General features: G+C 40.9%; 1 protein-coding gene across 1 annotated transcript in view; it reads left to right on the plus strand.

Moving 5' to 3' along the window:
- Nucleotides 1-18,621, plus strand: part of ncapd3 (non-SMC condensin II complex, subunit D3) — a 35,471-nt gene extending 16,850 nt beyond the window's left edge. The window contains exons 10-35 of the mRNA XM_034225269.1: nt 248-373; nt 1,289-1,541; nt 1,804-1,842; nt 2,186-2,272; nt 2,387-2,460; nt 2,617-2,751; nt 2,844-3,064; nt 6,528-6,719; nt 6,808-6,905; nt 7,395-7,504; nt 8,605-8,712; nt 8,989-9,103; nt 9,660-9,755; nt 10,344-10,582; nt 11,411-11,490; nt 11,937-12,074; nt 12,306-12,439; nt 12,681-12,889; nt 13,054-13,164; nt 13,727-13,894; nt 17,041-17,153; nt 17,599-17,639; nt 17,926-17,973; nt 18,066-18,128; nt 18,247-18,289; nt 18,381-18,621. Coding sequence (XP_034081160.1) covers nt 248-373; nt 1,289-1,541; nt 1,804-1,842; nt 2,186-2,272; nt 2,387-2,460; nt 2,617-2,751; nt 2,844-3,064; nt 6,528-6,719; nt 6,808-6,905; nt 7,395-7,504; nt 8,605-8,712; nt 8,989-9,103; nt 9,660-9,755; nt 10,344-10,582; nt 11,411-11,490; nt 11,937-12,074; nt 12,306-12,439; nt 12,681-12,889; nt 13,054-13,164; nt 13,727-13,894; nt 17,041-17,153; nt 17,599-17,639; nt 17,926-17,973; nt 18,066-18,128; nt 18,247-18,289; nt 18,381-18,450 — 3,111 coding nt within the window. The 3' untranslated portion in view covers nt 18,451-18,621. The remainder of the gene's footprint in view (nt 1-247; nt 374-1,288; nt 1,542-1,803; nt 1,843-2,185; nt 2,273-2,386; nt 2,461-2,616; nt 2,752-2,843; nt 3,065-6,527; nt 6,720-6,807; nt 6,906-7,394; nt 7,505-8,604; nt 8,713-8,988; nt 9,104-9,659; nt 9,756-10,343; nt 10,583-11,410; nt 11,491-11,936; nt 12,075-12,305; nt 12,440-12,680; nt 12,890-13,053; nt 13,165-13,726; nt 13,895-17,040; nt 17,154-17,598; nt 17,640-17,925; nt 17,974-18,065; nt 18,129-18,246; nt 18,290-18,380) is intronic.
- The last annotated feature ends 1,060 nt before the right edge of the window (nt 18,622-19,681 follow it).

Below are 19,681 nucleotides of genomic sequence, written 5' to 3' on the forward strand. Positions count from 1 at the left end.
ATGCGAGAAGAGGAGGCGAGGGAGAGAACCGAGGAGTTAAGCCAACAGGAACCACCCCCCCCCCAAAAAAAGGAGATAAATCCTCACTCTGAGCGTCTTCTTAAAGCAACCTCAATGAAATGTGAAAGGAGGCACAGCGGCATCAGCTGTCCAATGTTGTTTTATACTGGAATGGTTCGCTGTTTCATTCTTATTAGCTGATGCTTGATTATAACTATGATGTCATGTTTCTACTGTGGATGTTTAGATGGTGGAGAAGAGTGAGATAAGGAGCCATGGAGCCCAGGCTGTGGGCATGTTGACCTCACAGATGACAAGTGCAGACTACGCCTGCTTCATCAAGTGGCTGTTTAACTTCACAAAAAAAGCAAAGGTGAAGCTTCAAACCGCTACACATCTGTATATTCTGTATAGATATTGATCATGATGATTTCAGCTTTTCAGGAAAATACTACATAAAAGTATGGCTACTTCAGAGTCACTCATTGAGATATATAGGAGAAATGTGTTTCTGAAATGGCAGTTTAATTGATGTTATCATTTTTCAGAAGCATTGAGAGATTATGAACATTGTGCAGATGTTGAGGTGTGAAATACTTCAACCTCTTTTAGGTTTACCCAGTATTATCAGCTAACTGGTAGTAAATAAGATAATATGTACTTTATTAATCAAATGTTGGGAATATTTGTTGTTGCAGCAGCATAAAACTAAACAAGGCATTGCACATCATAACAAATTAAAAGAGTAGAAATAGTGACTCTAAAATATAAACATCTCGAAATAGAAATAAACCAGCATTAGAGAGGAAGAAAAATATACAGATGACCATGAAGATAAAAAAAAGTATAAACTGTCTGACAAATAAAAACACTATTGAAGGGCCAATTTTCTGTTAACACAATATAAGCAGGATATCATGTACATAAGTGTGCATGGAATGAAATATTCAATTAAATATCAATATAAAATGTACAGTGTGAATGTTATAAGTCCAGTTAACCAAGGAGAAACTATGGAGAAGTGGGTTCTCTTCCAGCCAATGCTACAAAAAAAAACAACGTATAGTAACGGAAAGGTAAAAATGAACTGGAAATGCCGCTTTATTTTCCGCAGTGCAGAGCCTTTCAGCTCATGGACATACAACAGTTTGAAGCCTATAGAGGAGATGCTGATTTCCTCATTTCTAAAGTTGGCTTTAAGTCACTTTAATCTCAATATATTTCACGCTTCATTACCACTATCAGGAATATTCTGCATGTGTCTAATCTGTTATTCTGGCTCCTGTAGGTGGCGGGTCGGCTGTTTTCCATAGACGTGGTGATGGTTTTGCTGGAGCAGCCAGAGAGGAAGGTTGAGGAGTGTCAGGACCCGGAGCTCCAGTGCTTTCTGCCACACAGGTTCCTGATCCAGAGTCTGCTGTTCGCTCGGCGGACGGATGACTCGCCAACGGTTCAAGGACACTCCCTCGCCTGCTTGGCCCAGTGTCTGGAGCTGACTTCCCCTAATGTCACCCGGGCCGTCCACAACCTCTTCTCTGCCAGTGAGGACACACAATGGGCCTGTAGATGCACTTCAGTTTGAAATGCTAGTGCAGAATTGGGCTAATGTTGGACTTTAAACCAGGACCAGTTTTAGCAGACAATGCTCTTTGTAGAACTGAAGTATGAAAACACATCTAATTAAATTATTAGGGAACATAAGTGGACATTTTATATATTTTCATATGTATATTTTAGGAGCTGTTGTGTTTGTTTCATGAGCTGTTTCCATTAAAGTAACATGTCTACTCTCACTCTGTGTAGCTGGAGCCCAGACAGTGCTGGAAGGTGAAATCACAGAAGGTACACGCTTTTGTTTTTTTATACACACTTCCCTATTTGACTGACTACAGAGGCTAACGGTGTTTCCCAGAATAGAAACCCTTTTTTAGTTTAGTCTGCCTTGTTTTTTTAAAAGGATAACTTATAACAGCTGAAGGTAACATTTGAGGCGACAAACACAAGGCTGCTAAAACTTCACAATCTAAAATCAAAACTATCTAGGATATATACCATATAGCTGTAAAAGTGTGTTTTTAAAGTCAGTTAGCGAGTCTTACAAGCTGATTAAGCATTCAGTGATAGTGTAAGAAAGATACAATGAGGACATTTTAAAATGTGGTGAACTGTGCTGTGATTGTTTCAGGAAGTTCCCAGGCGACTCAGAAAACGTTCCGCACTCTGCCGTTCAGGACTGTGGAGTTCAGCAGCACCGAACCCTCCGACTGTCAGGGTGAGAATCCATCCTCTGCTCACATTCAAATGATTATTATAACATGCATTAGGTTGTAAATGTATACACTTAAAGTCTGACATTGACAACAAATAAATGCTATGTTTGATGCAGCAAGAGAGAACCTTGCTCTTCTCCTGCGGCGCGTGAAAGACTCAAAGGTTAACGTGAGGAAATCGGCACTGCAGGTATCAGAAACGTAGTTTACCAAATCCCAATATTGATCAGTACAATATCTTATCCTATATATGTGTTACACCCTGGTTTTTTGTGCATTATCCCTGTGCTAAATAAAGAGAGGCACAGGTGACCTTTAACGCTGTGGCTTTGCCTTCCCTCCACAGGCCCTGGTGGGTCTGCTGAAACACAACGTGGTCCCCATGATCTGGGAGAACCTGGAGAAGCTATCGGAGTGCTGCAGAGACCCGGCTGTGTCCGTGAAGAAGAAGGCCCTGTCCTGTGTGGGAGAGCTGCTCGCTGTGAGTCTCAGCCAGCAGCCACAGAGAGAGACGACCTGAAAAAATGTGTTGCACATTCTAAAGAGTTTTTTGTCCTTTGCTCTGAGCACCAGGCTAAGCCAGAGTGCAGCGTGGTGCAGAAGGCGTGGCTGCAGGGCGTGCTGCCAGCTGTGATGGACGCTGAGAGCTCGGTGCAGGACAAGGCCCTGGAGGCTCTGGACCAGGTGGTGCTCTGCTCAATCAAAGCGTACTTTGCCGGCCGTCACCTGGATGCGGGTCAGAGGCTGACCTGGGACCTGCTGACCCTGCTCTGTAACGAGTGCAAGAACCTCAGGTTGGACTGAAGACTTTATTTGCCTTTTATTTTTCTTATTTGTTAATCGCCTATTTTTATTTATTACCAGGAGGAAAATGTTGAAGTTGCAATGTGTAAAATATGGCTGTACTTGAAGTAAAAACTGTACTAAAGTGTAAATAAAATGATTGCCAATATATAAATCGATAGATTAAAGAATACAAAAATCCACAACATGTCATGACAAAACTGGAAGTAAAAAAATTAGCAATTTTTCCTTGTCTATTATAATATATCACATTAACTTCAATCTTGATTTTTGTTATATTTATGTTGATACTGTATATCTGACTAGGGTGCATTCACACCTAATAGTCCTCTCTCTGGTGCACACCAGACGACAGTTTGTTACATTGTTTCATTTTTCAGAAGGTTCGGTTTGCGTTCACATGGGCAAAACTCAAATGGACTATAAACTTTAAACACAAGTCATGTGCACGGAAATGCTGTTCAACCATTGGTCAGACATTAAGGGGATAAAAACGCAAATCCCGGCAATTTCTACCGGAGCCTCCGCCATGGAGCATCGGCAGGTTATTTTCATGCTGCTGTTAATCTGGAGATCAACAAACACTAGCGGCCCGCGCATATGATGATATAATCAGACAACGTCCGTTAAAAAACATTATAACACATATAATGAGACGTTCTGCAGTAAGGAAGGGCGTTTCACCGACGACAGGTGTTCTTACTTTTATGTAGCCTAGCTGACGGAGAATTGTTACTTTACACGACATTGTTCAACACTTAATTCTGCTTCACTCTTTAACTAAACAACCGCGAATGTCTTGAAAGACTCTTTCGCTAAAGATTTTGAAGACATCCGCGTTCTTGTGACACGTAAATACTACGCTTCCTATGTTTTGGTGCGGACTGCGTTCACACCAGAGATGAACTGCTCCAGAGTTCACTAGCAAGCGCTCCGAGACCACCTATTTTAGCGGACCAGAGTCCGGTTGTTTAGTTCACTTAAGAGGTCTCAGACTGTGTTCACATCGACCCGAATGAACCGCACCAAGCAGCTAAACGCACCAGGGTTCGATTCAACCGGACTATACAAGGCAGGTGTGAACGCAGTCCTTTGACCGCTATCTTAGTCAGCCCCTATAATTGTTTTACTGCCAAGGCCTAATAAGACGTAATTTCACAGCTAATTTGACTGATATCAGCTTTAATTAGGCATTTTGACAAACTTAACAATTCTTTTTTTTACTTTTTATTTAACCAAGAGAAGTTTCATTGAGATTCAAAATATCTTTCACCTGAGAGTCCTGGCAAAGATCAGCAGCGCAGTTACAGACAACACATTAAAAACAGAGAACATATAGTCACAATCAGAAAAGTCAACATACAAATCATCTACAGACAGAGCTGCCTACTTCTCAGTTCATAAAAAGCACTTCAAATCTGTTAAGAGAGACCAGCACCCTGAAAATAGCATCATTGCTTAAGGCAGGGGTAGGCAAGTCAATTTGGCCTTGGGCCAACTTTTTGCTGAGCCGCAAGATGGCGGGCCAGAACATAATTAAAGCCTAATTCAAGAAATTGATTTTGGTAAGATCGCACATCGCCCCTGTTCCCCGGTTCAGAAAAAACTCTGATATCGCTGATAACCCTCCCCATCAACACTCTGATGCGCAGTCAGATCCGCTGATTGGTTCACTGATGATATAGGCGCCCAATCCAGAGCCTCTGGCTAGACCCGCCCAAAGGGAGGCTCGTCCTCTTTAGCCCCATTTCAGTCCCAAAGCCAGGGCTATTATCTGTATTTTAACAGACTTATCTTTTAAATTGAGGTGTATTTATTGTTCTCTGAAATTGTAGGGAGGATGGTCCTCCCTTTCCTCAATGGACGAGCCTCCACTGAGTAAAGTTATTAACTATGTAGCAGTGTTATTTAACATACTTTTATTCTGATAAGTATTGTCAAGTTCTCTGGGTTTTTGGCATTTATTTGAGTGTTTGCCCACATTTGAGAGGCTTGAGGGGCGACAGAGGACGCATGGACTACTCAAATCCTTTTTCCTTAATCTTTATTTCAACTTTTCAAGGACACATTAGGATTCTTTCAGGTTGAAAACCTTTAAAAAATATCAAAGGACAAAATAAATCAATTACAGCATGTTTTGCTTTGCAATTTAATATATTATAACCTAAATTAATCAGTAACCAAGTATTTTACTCAAACTCAATGTATTTAATAGTTAAATAAGTACTTTAATTGACCTGGTTCCCCACAACCACACATTTGCCATATGTGACCCGCTCTATCGAAATCAGTCGGAAGTCGCAACGGCTCATTTAAAAATAAACGTGGATTTGCGTAAAAAACTAGTTTTTCAGGGTTCGGGTGTTTTGTTTGATTTTAAATAAACAAAGTATTGGCTTTCAGAATATGGAACTTTTATTTCCAAAATCACACGATAAATACATGTTTGAAGCTTGTAAAGGGAAGATGACAGCTCTCCCTCTCCACTCTGCTCTTCCACAGCGCCGCTTCCCCTCCCTCCGCTGACATTATGAATGTAAAGGATATGTCGGGACAGAATTTATTTTACCGGACAAATTTGAAACTTACCGGTCATGTTTCAATAATAATAATAATAAGAATGGTGTAGCAAAGTTTCCGTTAGCAGGTAATCACCGGACTATGACCGGATATGCTGATGTTTAAAACTCAGTTAATGGGAGTCATTTTTATATTGCTTCAGTTTATAATCGTTACAGATCGAAAAGTTCAGATTCATTTTTCAATAAATCATTCCACAAACAACAAACAACATAATTATTACATTCAAACAAACTACTTTTAGTAGATGAAGTACATTATTCAAAAGTTTACATTAACTTTGGATAATAACACGGGAGAAACGGATCCTCTCTTTTCCCCTCTCCCTCCCTCTCTCTCTGACAGCCCGTCAGTTTCTCATGCAGCGCGCTAAATAGTGGGCGGGGATTCAGGTGATTATGCAGCAGCTGATCTGATCTCTCTATCGGGTCCGGTTACACTTCACTCGCGTTTATGTCCATATCGATCAGATCCAGCTCTCCTGATCGGCCTTTATAGAGAGCACCGATCAAACTATTAAGAGTGAATATCGGCCGATAATGACCGGCGGCCCATCGATCGGAGCATCCCTAATTATTACCAGACATTTTGACCAGCAGGTTTTGAATTTACCGGGTTTTAATGTATTTTACCAGATAAAAACCGGTGATTACCGGCTAACGGAAACCCTGATGTGCGACTCTCGGTCCTATGTTGTTAAAAAAAAAAAGAGAACATTTTTTATTTTATTTTTGATTCTCAAAATTACGGGCCAAATATTATTGCTGGCGGGCCAACAATGGCCCGCGGGCCGCCTGTTGCCGACCCATGGCTTAAGGAATGATCACATCGTAATTGCTGCTGCTGACCTTATTTCTTGTCCTCTGTCCCTAGCCGATATTTCAGCAGGGCCTTCGGCATCTGGTCCAAACAGAACATGGTAACACAGACGTTCATCACCAACCTGATCTCCCACACTGAGGCTGAGCACGCCTCCGGGGCCTGGCTGCTGCTCTCTAAGGTGATCGCTTCAGCTTCCAGACTGCCCTACGAGAAGATCCTGGACGCCTGGGACACCATGATCAGGTGACAAGGACAAACAATTTAGCTCATGATTTATTTCCTGCTCAGATTTCAGCTGAGAGGATTTTATAATGTCTCTTTTTGCTCTTAGTTCAAATGATGTTCCTGTTACAAACAGCTGTCACATCCTGTGTGTGATGGGAGACATCGCCACACATCTAAACACAGATACCAGAGACAGGATAATTGGTAAGTTCATGTGGTGTGCCAGGTGGGGAGGGTTACTTTCAAAATATATTCCGTTACTATTACTAGTAACATGTCAAATGTATAATTCCGTTCTACATGCATTTGTTAGTGTTTTTCTTTGATTTGTTTTTCATATAAATATTCTGTTGGATGTTTGTTCCTGGAAGTATAGCTATGCAGGGTTCTTACGGTCATTAAAAACCTGGAAAAGTCATGGAAATTCAAAGGTTATGGAAAACAATATTTTTTCCAAAGTTTTGGAAAAGTCATGAAAATGTAACTAAAGTTGCATCAAATATAATTTATATTTTATCTAATCGCCGAAATAGTAATACTATAATGATGATAAATACTGTGTATAGTAATGAAACGTAAAATGGCATTTAACTGTCAAGGTATTCTGTGCAGTGCAATGGGCTGGAAATTGCATTTATAGCTCCTCAAGCTTCTTCTTTCTGTGCATTTACTGCCATGTTTCTCTGTCTCCAGATGATCTCATGTCTTGGTTGAAGACCTTCTCTCTGCCTCTGGAGGTGATCTGTGCCGCTGTGGAGACTCTCTATCAGCTCGGCCGGAGTGAAGATATCAAACAGACTCAGGTTGGAGATCTTGCCACTTTACAACTAGTGATAAATGTAAAGGAAACTTCTGTGTAGCTATGCAGTGGGAGTCACCGACTCAGGAAGGAGACACGGTAGGAGCAGTAGCTTTGATGTCAAAACACTGGAGGTTTATTTGGAGTTACGGCCGGAGAATTCACATCACAAGTCCAAGAGCCAGAGGTTCTGACTTCACGGTAGAGTTGCCACGTCAATTCTAAAGAACTCTACCTCAGACCCATGTATTTAACTAGTTCTGAGAGCATCATCAACATGCTGCATAACAAGATAAAATCATAACACCTCTATCAGCTGACGCCAACAGGCAGGAACAGGGAGACAGAACACTGAGAGCACAGCAGCCAAGGTTACGAGGTGCGTGTGCTCAGTCAGGACAGTTTGAACTGATAAACTGGGTCAAAGTTATGGGCCTTGGAAAATATTCCACAACAATAAACAGAAGTTTCTTTTTCTTGACCAGCATCAAGCAAATTGGATGTTGTTAGAAACATCTCACTCAACACCAGCTTGAGTTTCAATAATCAGGATACATGTATTTATTATCCTTGCAAGAATTGAAGTAGTCATCACATACAGCAATATGCTGCAAGTAGTTCCCCGAACAGTGTCCTTCACATGCTTATATACAAGAGAGTTTACAGTCTTAAGATGGAGAAATACTGATTCAAGGCAGTATGCAATGCTTTGGGCAAGTTAGCTGAGGCCCTCATCAGAAATGATCATATTTGTCTTATGCCAATCTCCCTAGAGGCTAAACATCATGTTAAACATAGTCACATAGTTATCACATGTCTATAACAGCGGGTCATGCTTATCTCCTAGGATGTCACATATCCTGTCATATACTTGGACCTCTGTTATCATGCGCTCTTCTGTCCTTAGAAGAGCACGTTCAGTATTTTCCCAATCGGATGTTTAATGCTTTTAAAAAAACAATGTCTCTTTATTCAAATCTTTACACATATTCTCCCATTATGATGTCAGCTTCTGTCCTTTATCATTATTAAATCAAAATACTACTCATCTCAAATTTCAACTTGTCATGTGTCGTGGTATTTGATTTACTTTGTCTTCTTCAGGCTTTTCTGAACCAGCACTGTGGTGAGCTGGTGTCGGTCTGCGAGGCTTATCTGGCCCCCATCATTCTGAGTGAAAAGGGGGCCCAGAACCTGAACGAGGAGCTGATGGTGAGATCTGACCCTTCACTCTCTTTTCCTTCTTACCCCAACATCTTCTTTAAGGGTCACCTATGATGCAAAATCCACCTTTACATGTCTTTTATACATAAATATGTGTCCCGTCTGTGTTAAGAGATGAAAATGAGCCGATCAGATTTTGGCCACTTTGTGATATCACAATGTTTTTGGCAACCATTAGCCAACAACCAACCAAGGTAACTGGTTGACAAAGTACTGAAACTGACTATATGTCACATAACTCACATAAAATGCTTTCTCGTCCAGGTCAAACACCTCCACACTCTGGGCGTGGCGTCACTCCACTGTCCTGCCAAGGTTGGCAAGAGGACGGTGCTGCTGGTGGAGTCGGTCCTCACAACACGCTCTGAAAAACTGCTAGGTACGAAGGATTGACATCTGTGAAAAATAAATACTAAAAATAAGGCTTCCCCCTGGAAGAACCCTGAATGAAGTGTTTAAGGGTTGTTTAATCTACCAGTGATACCATATATAATCCAGAAATCCAGAGGATTTGTAAAGATTTACCAGACAACAAAACATTGAATAGGAAGGGGCGGATGGACCAAGATCAATAATAATAAGCAGCACTAGCAGAGTAACAATCAGCCCGCTGGTGGACAAACACTGTAATGGAGACCTGTTTAGCATTTGTGTATTGAAATGACTTTATAGGATGTGTTGGATGTCAGAAAACCATGCTTGAGACAGAATATGAGCAAGGACTTCCTTACCTACAGTTTAATCTTAAGTACAGTTGAGTAACAATTTATGCATGCATCATCAGTGTACAAAAAATGCACTGCCAAAGTGTATTAATCCATAGTATTTGAGGAATGTCCAATATTTAAGTAAAATCTAATTTATGGGCTTTCAAAATGTACAGTAAAAAATAAATGTATTAATGTGTTGTTATTGTGTATGTTGGTGATTGACAGGGTGTCAAGAGGAGCTGCCTGCGTCCCTGCCTCTGTCCCAGTTCAAAGCTAACTCTATGCCGACCAAAGTCAGAGCGCACGGAGTCATCACTTTAGGTCAACCGTCTCCTCTCTCTTCCTGTGTCTCTTTCAGTAAAATGAAATGTTGCACCCTGCCAGAGGTGGAAGCAAAGTACTCATTTAAGAGAAATGTCCCCTGTGACTGTAATGCTAGTCGTTGTTATCAGAGATTATTATTTTCTCAATGATTAGAAATGTAGCCGTTTGTAAAAATGTTGAGAAAGTTATATTGTAATTTGTCAACAATGACAACTTAAAAAGGAAAGAAGCCAATCTTAACATTTCAGAATTTTCAAACATGTTTGTTTTATGTGAAAACGACGTAAACCAACTTAAAAGTTGCTCTTCAATTCAAATTCTTCTTAAGATTTCTGTGCAAAAATCCCTATTTGCATAGTAGCTAGTGACTTAAGCTATCAGATACATGTAGTGCAGTAAAAGTACAATATTTCCCTGTGAAACGTAGAAAAAGTGGCTTCACTACACACAACACCGGTACCTTTTTTAAAAATTATACTTAAGTTCAGTACTTGAATAAATATATTTAGTTACATTCCTCCTCATAGCCTCACCCCTGTGCATTTCTGCCGTCTCGTCATACATTAAAGTGTGTGTCTGCTACAGGTAAGCTGTGTCTGCAGCACGAGGATCTCATCCACAAGTACCTGCCAGTGTTTGCCAGGGAGATGGAGGAGGGCAAGGAGGTTGCCGTGCGCAACAACGTGGTGGTGATCATGTGCGATCTGTGTGTTCGATACACCAACATGGTGGATCACTACATCCCCAACATCTCCGCCTGTCTGGGAGACAACGAAGCCATCATCAGGGAGCAGACGCTCATCATGCTGACCAACCTGCTGCAGGTGGGAACTGATCAAATGACAGGATGCAGAGTATCAAGATGGACGTTTACCTGGGAACTGCTTTCTTCTGTCTTCCTATCTTTCCACATAGATTGTTTTTTAACTTCTGTTCATGTCATTATATAGGTGGTGGCATTTCAAGATTTAAATGTGCAATGTGCAAAAGTGTAATTTGGCTTTAATATTTGTTTATGATTGTGAGCCTCTCCGCTCACACAGGGTTCAAATAGGGACGGAAAGAGCCGGTTGGTTGATCACAGGCGTTTATTAGCTCCAAACAAAGTATACACGGGTCTCAAACGTTGCCCGTGTGGGAACCTTCACAGGTCCTTTGGCGACCTTCCAGGATCCCGCCTACTGCAAAACAGACCAGAACCAGGTTACGACATGCTTTTATTCCGTCCCTGATTACCTGATTCCGATCAGCTGTCTGGCCTCCGGCCGAGCCACTCCCTTCACTCCAGCAGCCGGCGCCCTAACCGCACCCCGCTGCCACAATGATATTGAGCTTAAAAACAATTAATATAAAGGCTATGTATGTAAGAGCTCTATGAAGAGACATTATCGAGACGTACAGATTTATGTTTGATTGAAAAGTAGGCTTTTTTATAACTTAAAACTAGATTATAATTTGTTTGGAAACATCTGATCGCTCATTAAATACACAACCAGGTTCTGCTCATAAATGTACACATTGACAGATTGGACAGCAAAAAACATTGCCACATTCAAACCTCTAAATCTTCCTTCTTTCAGCTACTGGGTTTTACTCCTTTAGCTTGGTGTGTTTTCCATGTCTGTCCTAATGCCGTTCTTCTTCTCTTCCAGGAAGAGTTTGTGAAATGGAAGGGCTCCCTCTTCTTTCGCTTCATGGTGGTGCTGGTTGACCCAGTCCCTGCCATCGCCAGGTATGTTACTATGCATAGAAAACAAAAAAACTTATTTTAACATCTAAACATGATTTTACAACGATGTTGACCCTGTTTCACATTTTTAAAAGCAATCATTCAAACAGTGTAGTGCTCCCACCGACCTTTATCCACCTTTTCTCTGGTCTAGCTACATGCACAGAATCCGTCAGCACTTCAGCATTAGGTAGTCGTTCACTACAGAGCCTGTTTATAAGTAATCGTCACTTTACTTGGTCAACTGAGGTCAGCTGTTTCGATAACAGACACTCAGTTTTCCTGCTCTTAATGTGAACTAGCCACAGACCAAACTACATGATGGACTCTTGAGTCGTATATGGCAGATATGGTTATCCCCAGTACTGTTAAATGGCCACCCGTACTCTAAGCACCTAAAGAAATCCACCCTAATATTCAACCTAAGCGCTTCCTGTTTCCTGTCCCAGTCTGTGTGAATACTGCCTGCTCCACCTGCTGCTGAAGAAGAACCCAGAGATGTTCAGCCAGCACTTCATCGAGTGCATCTTCCACTTCAACTCCTACGACAATCACAAGTCCTACAACAAGTTCCCACAGAGTGAGAGGTGAGGATATCATTTCTGTCATCCCGTTCAAGTTTGGCTTTGTTTCGCTGATTAGTTATGATTATTACAAATGTGACATGTTAAACTCAGTTTTTTGTTACAACTGCACACATAAACTGAACCTGTGCACTGCAGTATCTATCCTGTTACAATACATTCAAGAAGTATTTGTAAAGTAAATTGAATACTTTTTCCTCTTCATTCATCGGCTTGTTTTTAAAACATCTGCAGAGAAAGGCTTCAGTTTTCCCTGAAAGGTGCTCGGAACTACGAGAAGCGTTTTCGCATCTACCGCTTCCTGTTGGAGCACTTCACAGACGCCCAGCGCTTCAACATCACCATGAAGATCAACCAGACCGTCTTAGGTGTGTGTGCTTTAGGATGTGGAAGCTGGATAGTGCTCGTCCATAGATCACCAACTTGATCAGCTTGATGACTCAAATGATCAAATAAACTGAATGAACTCTTCTTTTGATGAAAGTGGATTTATCATACGTTAAAATCCTGGGGCATCTTTCACAATTTCTTTGTGATCTCGAATATTAACCGATTTAGTCCTGGAGGAAAAAAATGAAATCACTTAATCTTTGACATTTCTCTTCCCAGCATGCTTTGCAGACGATGAGCTGCCTTTGGATGCAGATGGTGCGGACATTTTGTCAGAGACCTTCAGAATCTTGAGTCTGAAGGAGATGAAGCTGCAGGCCATATCCCGTCCATCAGGAGGCGCTGCAGCGGAGGAGGTGGAGGAGGAGAACATGGCCATCATGGCTCGGGCCGTCATGCAGGCCGCACAGAAGAAGGTGGTGTCGCAGGTCAGCAGTGTGGGAAAACTAACTTTTTAGTCAGTGACCCTGGCAGTGATCTGACTCCCTGTTATGCAGTGAACAAGCTGATCCCCACGATACAACAGTATGTATATTATTATGTAGAATATAAAACAGTGTGCAGCTCTCAGGTTTTCTGCTTTGATCCACAGGTCCAGAAGAAGGTCTTCATAGAGAACGTGGTTCCTGTCATCATCACCCTGAAGAGCCTGCTGGAGCAGAAACGCTCTCCTGTCCTCAGAGACCTCATGGCCTACCTTCAGGTGAGACCCCACCACACCGTCATTTGATTAAATAAGAGGGAATTATTGTTCAGCACGATGACAGGCATCATTAAAAACAAGATCAAACGCTACAAGTTCTATTGTATGAATACTGTATTGTTTTACTTTAGATATTTCTAGGTTTGGGTATGGTTTAGATTTGAATCATTTCGCGTTTACTAATACTTTTAACCGAATATTCAAATTCACTTTTAAGAAGGGAATGGTTTGGGGCAAATGCATGACAAAATTGTAATGTTACATGCTCTTAAACTGACCTAGACACCAATATATATATATAGCGTTGAATTGGGTTGCAAAAAAATAACGTGTTTATCTTGATGTGACCGACGTGTCCCTCACATGATACCGGGGATGAGAGTAGACCAATTACTTATTTACTACATAGATGAAATGGCGCTGCAACACAAACAAACATTCATTGCGTGATTTGAGAAAAACACAGTCTGGGGATAGAGTGATATTAGAGGTGTTATTAAAGTAGCGGAGAAAGAAATAATATCTTTACAACGATACTCCATGAAACTCTTGTTCCCATCAGGTGACGATGCAGGACTACCGTAACGAGGTGAAGGAGTTTTTCTCCGGAGACGAGCAGCTGGCGGCAGAGCTGGAGTTTGCTCTGAAGACGGCAGAGAAGGAGAGAGAGATGGAGGAACAGATGGATCAGTGCAGCCTGACCAGAGTCAGTCAGACCCCCACTGCAGAGGTCAGAACACACACTAGGGCTGTACCCGAATATTCGATCGTTGGAGTAATATTCGGGTTTCAATTTCGTTATTCGGATATTCCTGTTTTTTTTATTGAATTTATTGAAAATCTCCTATGTATATGTAAGAGCTTGTGCCTCTTCGGGGGGTGCTAACACTTAACCATAAACTTTATCGTTTACTTTATCCGTCTTTATATGTAGCCAAGATATGACTTTTCTCCGCGCGGGCCGAATATTCGCTGCTGATTACTACCGAATATCCGGAGCCTGAAAAATGGTATTCGAGACAACCCTAACACACACACACACACACACACACACACACACACACACACACACACACACACACACACACACACACACACACACACACACCATGTATACATCACTTCAGGAGACATTACATTGACTTACATGCATTTCCTGGAGACTTATCCTAAACTTAACCATAACTAACACATGCCTAACCCTAATCCTAAACCTAACCAAGTCTTCACCCTAAAATTAATGATTCCCCTCATGGGGACCTCCAATTTGTCCCCATAAGGAGTGTGTGAGGTCCCCACACGTGACTGTGTAAACAGATTTAGGTCCCCACAAGTATAGTAATGCTAGGACACACACACACACAAACACACACACACACAGCAACATAACCATAAACCTTCATGATTTAATCTTTCTATTAAACACACATTATATATTTAATGGTGTGTTGTTGACAACATTACTCAACAACTTTTCTTGATTAAGAAAGATGTGTATTCAATTATTCCCAAGTATTTTGATTTAAGTTGTGTTGGAAATTGAAATAGCATTCTATAACAACCAAAATATCATATATAAACTGTTTAAGATATCGAAATGTGATTTAATATTAGATATAAACTGTACTAGAAATGAATAGTAATAATGTGATGTTATTGTAATAATAAAACCTTTTCAATTTTCCCTCAACTAGGGCTGCAACAAACGACTAATTTGATAATCGATTAATCTATCGATTAATGAAACGATTTTTAATCGATTCATTTCTCAAACGCTCTTATTTAGCTCAACTTTTAGATTTAGCTTGAGGTTGTTTTAGGCATGTGGAAACTAACAATGAAGACAATAAAGATGAATACTTGATTCAAAAATACTTATATTATTAAATTAACTTAACAAATTGTGAACAAAATTAACATTGCTAACATAAATAACTCAGTTACCTCTAATCATTAACCCATGTTTGTATAATTTTGTTAACTCCGTGTGTTGCTGACGTGGAAAAGTTATTCGTGGATGGGGGGGCTACAGAGCTACTAGAAAGACAGTCGAACCCGGTGCATTTCTCCGTCTGAATGTGGTGCGCTTTAGCTAAATGTTTAGACAAATTGCTCGTGTTACCGCCCTTACATGCTAAACACTATTGACAACGAGCATTGTCCACCTCAAGACGTGTAACATTTAACCACACCTTGGAGCACTTTCTCTCCGCCATCTCCTCTCTCTCTCTCTGTGTGTGTGTGTGTGTGTGTGTGTGTGTGTGTGTGTGTGTGTGTGTGTGTGTGTGTGTGTGTGTGTGTTGTGTGTGTGTGTGTGTGTGTGTGTGTGTGTGTGTGTGTGTGTGTGTGTGTGTGTGTGTGTGTGTGTGTGTGTGTGTGTGTGTGTGTGTGTGTGTTGTGTGTGTGTTGTGTGTGTGTGTGTGTGTGTGTGTGTGTGTGTGTGTGTGTGTGTGTGTGTGTGTGTGTGTGTGTGTGTGTGTGTGTGTTGTGTGTGTGTGTGTGTGTGTGTGTGTGTGTGTGTGTGTGTGCTGGGGCGATTATTTTGAAAACGATTAATCGGGCGATTATTTGAACGATTAGTCGACTAATCTAACGATTATTTTTCTGTTGTTCAATTCATAAAAAACGTAATGTCAAAAAAACGTAATGTCAAAAAAATTGTTTTCACGATACTGTGTCTCAGGGGATCTTAATATTTAAGAACCTATTAATGTGTTATACCAGATTAACGGAAATAATCTCAGCTAACTGACGATACAAACCATGTTTACCAAAACAAAACACAAGTCTCATAAGAAGCATCTAAATGACCCCTGAGCGAAAAATGCTAACGGACATTGGCACAGAACTCAAGATAAAAGTACCCTTATTACTTATCGTAGCTGCACATACAATATATCCGATTAAAGCTGAGAATCCACAGATTATGTAGGTATATAGTATCATCACTGAGTGATCCGGACTCGCGACAGGGGAAGCAAATACAGTCATCACAACACGTACCTTTACAGAGCTTCTAGGGAGATCGTCTCACCACCGTAGCTGTCAATCTGATCAAAAGACGTGTTCAATGGCATTAAAATGAGAAAAAACGCGGCTGAATCGGTTAATCCATAGGTTTTTAACGTCTATGTATAAAAAAATGATTGAATTTATAATCCATAATTCCATTTTTATGTAAAAATCGGAGAGCAAATGCTAGCTGCTAATGGTAGCCACCACAGCTAGCTGCTGCTTCCGGTCTAGGCTATGCAGCAGTCTCAGTGAGATATAAATATATAAATATCTTTGCGTTTTGGACTAACTTTAAAATATTCCCATGCTTTTGAAGACCTAGGGCGAGATGTTTTCGTTTGGGGGCTTCGTGCGCAATCCTGTGAGGAGGAGGTGGTAGCCGTTTCAGTCTCCATTGTGTGCGAACTGCTTGTTGCTTTGGGTGACCCACGTGTGTGTAGCGACGCGTCGACGCGGAAATATGTCATCGACGATATTTTGAAGTCGACGCGTCGCTACAGCACTAGTGTGTGTGAAAACTTCCCCGCCCCCTCGCACACAGACGGGAGAGAGATCTTGTCTGGATTGGAAAGATCGAAAATACACCATAGACGCATTTTTTTTGTCTTTTTGCATATTAGAAACGAGTTGGCTACACTAAGACTGCGATATAATGTTTTTGTAGCAATAATATATATGACATCTTTTTTAAATGTCTCCAGTACCGATAAAAAGACCGATAACGTTGGAGCTTAACGGCGCGTAAAACACGTGATGACGTCACCAACGAATCGACGACTGAATTAGTTGGCAACTAATTTGGTCATCGATTAAGTCGATTTATTGTACCCCTACCCTCAACCATGGTGTTTCTCTCCTCAGCGGTCAGTCCAGGCCTCTCCAGCCAGGTCCCGGGTCCTCCTCCCGTTTACCTTTGCTACACCGCAGCCCCCGCGTCCAAACCCCCCGTCTGCCAGGCTGACACACACTGACAGGTCGGCCTCCATCAGCTGCTGTCTCTCAGGACTCAGTGCAGGGAGGGTTATCCTCAGAGGAGTCACAATGCCTTTATGTGTCCTATCTTCAGCTCATATTGCAGACTGAAGCATTAACATTTGACTCGATTTAAACTATATTCAGTATTCAGGTGTATATATATGTAGGTGAATAAAGGATTACACCCTTTCTATATACAGTCTATGATTACACCAGGTTTTTATTCTCATGCATTTGTTGAATAGTTCATTGTGCAGAAACAGATGTTAGGAAAGAGAGAGGGGGGGAATGACATGCAACACATGCTGGTAATGCTGGTCCAATAGATCCACATTGAATTTTTTTTACATTTTTCCCCCTGCTCCTCAGGATTTCCTAAGTTCATCTTTATTTTTGTAAAGGATCTTTACACAAAAAGATAATAATGTGTGTGCATTTTTTCAGGCGTGTGCGCAGATCGAGGTCATTGGCTCTGGAAGGAACAGGTATGACACACTGGAGGTTTACACTAGTGCGTGCATGTGTGTGGTCCCGTCTCCCATCACCATGAGGGCACGGCAACTAATAAACACCAAACTATTCAATTTGAACTCTTATTTATGATTTGCCTACAACCAGTTAGACCTGGAAGACTAGGAAAATGATTGAGGTAAAGATGTAATTAAATAATTTCATATAATTCCCAATCTTTCATTTAGCCCAATAAGACTGACAGCAAGTTTTTTTTATCCTCCATCAGTATTTCACAGTTTGTCTTATTTGACTTTCCAGTGATGCCTAAAGGAGCCGTGGACAACAGAGCCATCAGCACACCAAAAGGTAAGAGCTCAGCCCACAGCGGACAATATTTCTTCTTCTACACTTCTTTATCTACTCCCCACCCTAAAGTCAACTGTCCATTTTTTTCCCAGGCAACAACATTAATTTTACTTTTGACGATGAAGTCAGCGCAATCTTCAGTGACTGTATAACAAGTAAGCCCCTGTGAAATCTCCCGGTTTTGTTTTCAGTTGAGTTCTAGGAAATCAACCGTATGTCCTACAGAACTATAGAGGTGCACATATTTAATGTTTTTCTCCTGTTTCCTTACAGGCGCAGAGTCCAGTGTTCTGGATGTGCGGTCCAATGAGCAGAGGTGAGTTTACTTCTGTCCATGCTTAGGTAGGTGTTTTAGAGACATTTCTGTAGAGAACGTGTGATTTAAAACCCTTTATTTTGTGTTTCAGAGCTCCTGGACTCAGACAGTGGAACGTGCAGTCTCCTCTGCGCCAGAAGAAAAAAGGATCCATAGTTTAGTGAAGATTCAGCTCCAACTCTGTTTTTATATCTTCACAAGTACTACTTTGTCTTGCATCTTCATCACCATCTATGTGCTGTTGTTTGATATTCTCTCATATTTACTGTTTGTCTGTGTAACTGTTTGTCTTTTATCTGTTTGGTAATAAAAGTGACCTTCACTTCAGAATATTTGTTGTCAAATTCCACAAGTGATATTCAGTCTCTATATCACAAACACTATTGCATTAGAGCTTTGGTGGGCAATATTGGAGAAGTCCCCAGCCCAATGCTGCAGCACATGCTCCAAAGGTCACTAAATCCAGTGAGAAAGTCACAAACTCATCGACACTGACAGCCAGTCTCTTGAGGCCACCCTCCAAAGAAACTCCCCCAAAATTATCATTATGAATTTAACAAAAAACATGGATTTTAGAGTTTTTCAATATATATTTTTTGACTGAGAGATCTAATTTATAATAATAGCTTACATATCAGCTGAGCAAGTAAACAGCATTGTATCATAACAGTGGTCGAGTAGTAGCACACATTAATTTGATATGAATTGTTTTTTTGGTAGCACTGCTCAGTTTTACATGCTCGACAACAAGAAAAAATCACCAAAATTATGCAAAGGCATAATATTTTCAAAAATAAATCTTGTAGTATAACGTGCAGGAGATTTAGGCCCATTCCCAAACCGCCCCCTACACCCTGCCCCTCCGTTGGGAATGGGCCATAGTAACTCAACAAGAGAGAGTAATGTCAAATGACAGTACAATTGACCAATCATATAGACCCTCCAGAAAAACGCAATTCTGCGATCGCAGAATTTACCGCATAATCAGCAAAATGGCGCAGATTTTTAAAAGGCCTCATATTTATCAAAAGGCTGCATAATCCCCGCATTTTTCCACACAAAGTTGAGGGAAAAAAAAGTTAACTCGTCTGTTGTGAGAGTGTGATTAAAATAGCCCAATTGCTTTTACAATAAATAAACATTGAATGTGTTTAATTGAATAGTAAAGGGGTTTAACGTTAGTGGCAGGTTGTGTGTGAGAGAGAATAAATAAATAAGACAGCCCAATATCCAATATTCCGCATATTTAGCATATTTCGCAACTTCCCGCAATTTCACCGCATAAAATCACATAAAATCCTGCATGTTTGATCGCATAATCAAGGATTTTAGCCCGCATAATCAAGGATTTTTTCCTGCATAATCAAGGATTTTTGCCCGCGTTTTTCTGGA

This window comes from Gymnodraco acuticeps, unplaced genomic scaffold (assembly GCF_902827175.1).
Source record: "Gymnodraco acuticeps unplaced genomic scaffold, fGymAcu1.1, whole genome shotgun sequence".
NCBI classification, from domain to species: domain Eukaryota; kingdom Metazoa; phylum Chordata; class Actinopteri; order Perciformes; family Bathydraconidae; genus Gymnodraco; species Gymnodraco acuticeps.